The 4,302-nt window shown below is 38.3% G+C and overlaps 1 protein-coding gene across 1 annotated transcript; it reads right to left on the bottom strand.

The window, feature by feature from the left end:
- Positions 1-2,157: 2,157 nt before the first annotated feature.
- Positions 2,158-3,096, bottom strand: LOC134373027 (olfactory receptor 4F3/4F16/4F29-like). The gene has a single exon (XM_063090450.1). It carries the CDS (start codon positions 3,094-3,096, stop codon positions 2,158-2,160), a length of 939 nt encoding a protein of 312 aa, XP_062946520.1.
- Between the last annotated feature and the right edge of the window lie 1,206 nt (positions 3,097-4,302).

The raw sequence follows: 4,302 nt of genomic DNA, 5'->3' as shown, positions 1-4,302 counted from the left end.
GAATTGTGGCATTTTGAAGTCTCAGTATTCAAGGAATTTCATCACTTAAAATTGTTGAGGAATAGTCCTGTTAGGAAAAATGCAACTTCTTTATCAAAGAGTGATGTCTAGAATCAGAAAGGAAAGAAGCAATTTGTAGACTACATAGGAGAAGGTTATCAAAAGTGACAAGTGGTTTCAATATTTTACTCCATTTTATTGAACAGGCACTTATATAACACTATGGACCAAGAATTATTGAAAGCACTTTATAAATAATCAGTTTATATTTATGAATATATAAATATTCATCTTTATAACATATGAAGAATATATCTTGAGACATAAGGAACTGCCATTTCTGGAGGTCAAAAACAGTCAGGTATCAGGAATTTCAGATGGTTGAACCCATGTCCATTTTACAGAAGATGGAATTTAGGCATAAAAAAGTTAAGCAATTTGAGTTAGTAAAAAGGAAAGCTGAAATTTGAAGTCAGGCAGACTGGCTCAAGAGTCTGTGCTAGTAACCATGTCACTAAAAAAGAAAAGAATTTTCCTAACTCTGAAGAATCATTGCTGATTTCAATGTATTTAGGATAAGGATTAGCACTAGCTGGGACAGAATTATTAAATAGGTTATTGCCTTTTCCCCTTACTGGGCCTCCATTGTCCAAATCCTCTGAGAGTGCAGGAACACAGCTATTGAAAGCACTGGATTAATTATAAGGTTCAATTCAGAGTTACCATATGCACTAACCGAAATGCTTAAGAAGCAATAACCTAGTGATCCAATTTCAGCTTGATATGTGAATTAAAAAAATAATAATAATTTTTCAAATTACCTTTTTATTGTAACATGGTTGATTTTATGTATCTGTGGAGTACAGACTTGAATATCAATACCTGTGTGCAATTTGTGATGCTAAAATGGGGACAACTGGTATATTCAACATTATACAATGGAATCATTTTTCATGGCCCTTCACCAATTCCTGCCTTACCCCTCACCTCCTCCCCCTTTCCAATCTCTGGTAACCTCAGTTCTGTTCTCTCCTTTTGAAAGTTCAATGTATTATTGTCATTGTCGTATCTTTCTTTTTTTCTTTATTTTTTAGCTCCCACTTATGATTGAGGACAAGCAGTATTTCTCTTTTTGTGCCTGGTTTATTTCATCTAACATAATTTTCTCTAAGTTCATCCATGTTGCTGCAAATGGCAGTATTTCATTCTTTTTTATGGCAGAGTAGTATTCCATTATGTGAATATACCACATTATCCTTATCCAGTCTTCCGATGATGGACATTTAGGTTGCTTCCAACTCTTGGTTATAGTAAATACAGCTGCAATAAACATAGGAGTGCAGTTATCCCTTCGACATGATGCTTTCCATTCCTTTGGGTATACACCCAGCAGTGGAACTGCTGGATTTTACGGCAGTTCTATCTGTAGTTCTTTGAGGAACCTCCATACCATTTTCCATAGTGTCTGCACTAATTTACAGTCCCACCAACAGTGTAGGAGGGTTCCCCTTTCTCCGCATCCTTGCCAATATTTATTATTCCCTGCCTTTTTTATAATAGCCAGTCTAACTGGGGTGAGATGATATCTCAATGGAGTTTTGATTTGCAATTTCATGCTGAGTGATGTTGAGCATTTATGTTAACTCTTTAATTCTGTATATTGAAGGCCAATAAATACACAATTATATCACTTTAAAATTATTCTTTTATCTTTCATCTATTTTCTTTACACATTATAGCTGCTCCCACACATCTTACCCCTCCAGAGTATCAAAAATATAATTACAAATTTTCTCATATTTTCAAAATACTTTTCTACGGATTCTTCTTCAGAAAACTGTCAAAATCAATCTGACAAGAGATATTCCTCCTCAGAACACAGAGTAGGATATACCAGACTAGTCAAGAATTGCCTTTATCAAGGAGGAATGGGAAAAAAAGTGGTAACAGTTCTGTACTAATACTTTTTATGCCACCACGTTGCATAATAAAGGATACCACATCCTTGCTGCTTATGAGCAGAAAACATTAATAAAATCTTGCACATTGTTAATTAAACTAATAAGGTAAGCATCCATGCTATGTTTCACTAGATTTATGTCTGCAGCATAGACAGGGAGTGTTCGAGATGCTTGTCTTTTTTCACATCAAAATCACTTAAAACAGCTTCCTGAAACTCAACAGCTGGCTGCATATTCTCCTCATTGCCAACTTCATCTCTTTGTTCCTAAAAGTGTAGATGGCAGGGTTCAGAAATGGGGTAATTACTACATCAAAAATGGCAAGAAATTTATCCACAGGAACTCTGAGAAAAGGCCATGAATACACAAAGATGCATGGACCAAAAAACAAAACCACGACTGTGATGTGAGCTGACAGAGTAGAGAGGGCCTTGGACAAGCCACCTGAAGAATGTTGCCAAACAGTGACCAAGATGAAGATGTAGGAGATAATCAAAATGAAAAAAGTTCCCAGAGAGATGAAACCACTGTTGGCAGTGACCATGAGCTCCAGTCTGTAGGTGACTGTGCAGGCAAGCCTAATAAATCGAGGAAGATCACAGTAAAAGCTGTCCACTTCGTGGGGGCCGCAGAATGGCAGGTTTACAACAAATACAATTTGGATCAATGAGTGGATGGTTCCAATGGTCCAGGCAGCCACCAAGAGTAAAATGCAAGTTCTGAAGTTCATGATGGTCAGGTAGTGGAGAGGCCTACATATAGCAACATATCGGTCAAGGGCCATGGCAACAAGCAGAACCATCTCAGTTCCTCCAATAACGTGAATGAAGAACATCTGAGCAATGCAGCCTTGGAGAGAGATTACTTTTTTCTCCTTGAAAAGATCATAAATCATTTTGGGAGCTGCAATGGAAGAAACCCAGATGTCAATAAAGGAGAGGTTGGCCAGCAGGAAATACATGGAGGAGTGTAAATGGGAGTCAGAGACAACTGTGAGCACAATGAGGAGGTTTCCTAAAATACCTGCTACATAGAACACAGAGAAAACTAGAAAGAGGACAAGTTGCATCTCCAAAGAACTGGTGAGTCCCACCAACACAATCTCAGATACTACTGAATAATTTTCTCTTCCCATGGTCTCAATCACTTCTGGCTCCAAATTTGCCTGAAAGAACAGGAGAAATAAGAAAGTGGAATTACTGGCTTTATCAGTCAGGGTTCTGTTACAAAAGTAGAACCACTAGGAAATAATATGCTGAGAGACTGGTTACAGGAAGTTGACCTTACGTAATCATGGAAGCTAGTTCAACAATCAGTGAGTCCACTGTCTTTGTAGCTGATGCTGTAGCTTGAGGTCCACAGGACAGGAAGTCAGGAAGGGAAGATGCATCTAAAGTAGGGGAGAGCAAGAATAAACTGGAACCCACAAGCAAGTGCTAGAGCCCACAAGGACAGGCTGAAACCAGTGTCAGTTCTCAGTGCCTCTGACCTTGATGACCTGGGCGTACTGCAGAAGCCAGGGTCCTCTGTCACAGGGATAAATACACACACTTGGCCCACGAGTCAATGAACCTACAGGTAGATCCCAAGGAAGGTGTGGCAGCTGCATTCCAGGCCACTGCCTCACACTGATGAAATAAGCTAGCAGATAAGTGACAACACATGTGAGCTACAAATATTACTGCTGCTTTACTTCTGACCTCCAAATCTTGCAAAAGAATCTCTCTTGCAGCCCCTCCCTCAGCTGGAAACATACAGAAAAAAGAATTCTGGGAAATGTAGCTCATCCTAACCAAGTTGACACAATGAAAGCCACCACACTGTCTATTAAAAAAAGAATGGGTAATAAAGTGAACACATTTTGAAAGTTAGCTATCACCTCTTAATGCACACAGTAACTCAACAGATTTGGCAAAGGCTGTATCTAAATCAGCTGGTCCTGATCACAACCTATCTTTCGCCAATCTCCTTGTTAACAATGAGTCTGTTTAAAATTTCACCATGGGTTCTCTTCTGGCATAAGGGATCTTTAGATTTGCAAGAAGATGTATAAAATTATTTCTGTCTATTACTATCCCTTTTGCATTTGCTCATGTCACTATCAAATAAATAAAAAGAAAACCCAAAAGCCAAGGAAAAGATCATCGGGTATTTTAGAGTCTGACTATTTGATAGAGAAAAAAAATCAAAATTTCCATGGTTTATCTGGAATCTGCTTGGGATGGGGAAGAGACACAGAAATAAGAAATACGGAATGAAACAGTAGATTAGAGCATCAAAATGATACATAGTGAGGATTAACAGAGATAGAAAATATAAGGGTCCTGCAAAATCCAAAGTA

The sequence above is a fragment of the Cynocephalus volans genome, chromosome 3, assembly GCF_027409185.1.
Source record: "Cynocephalus volans isolate mCynVol1 chromosome 3, mCynVol1.pri, whole genome shotgun sequence".
NCBI lineage: Eukaryota > Metazoa > Chordata > Mammalia > Dermoptera > Cynocephalidae > Cynocephalus > Cynocephalus volans.
Note: the sequence above shows the minus strand (reverse complement) of the source record. Positions and strands in the feature narration are given on the sequence as shown.

Coding starts and splice junctions, on each gene's coding strand:
- LOC134373027 (XM_063090450.1), bottom strand. CDS start 3,096: ATGGGAAGAGAAAATTATTCAGTAGTATCTGAGATTGTGTTGGTGGGA.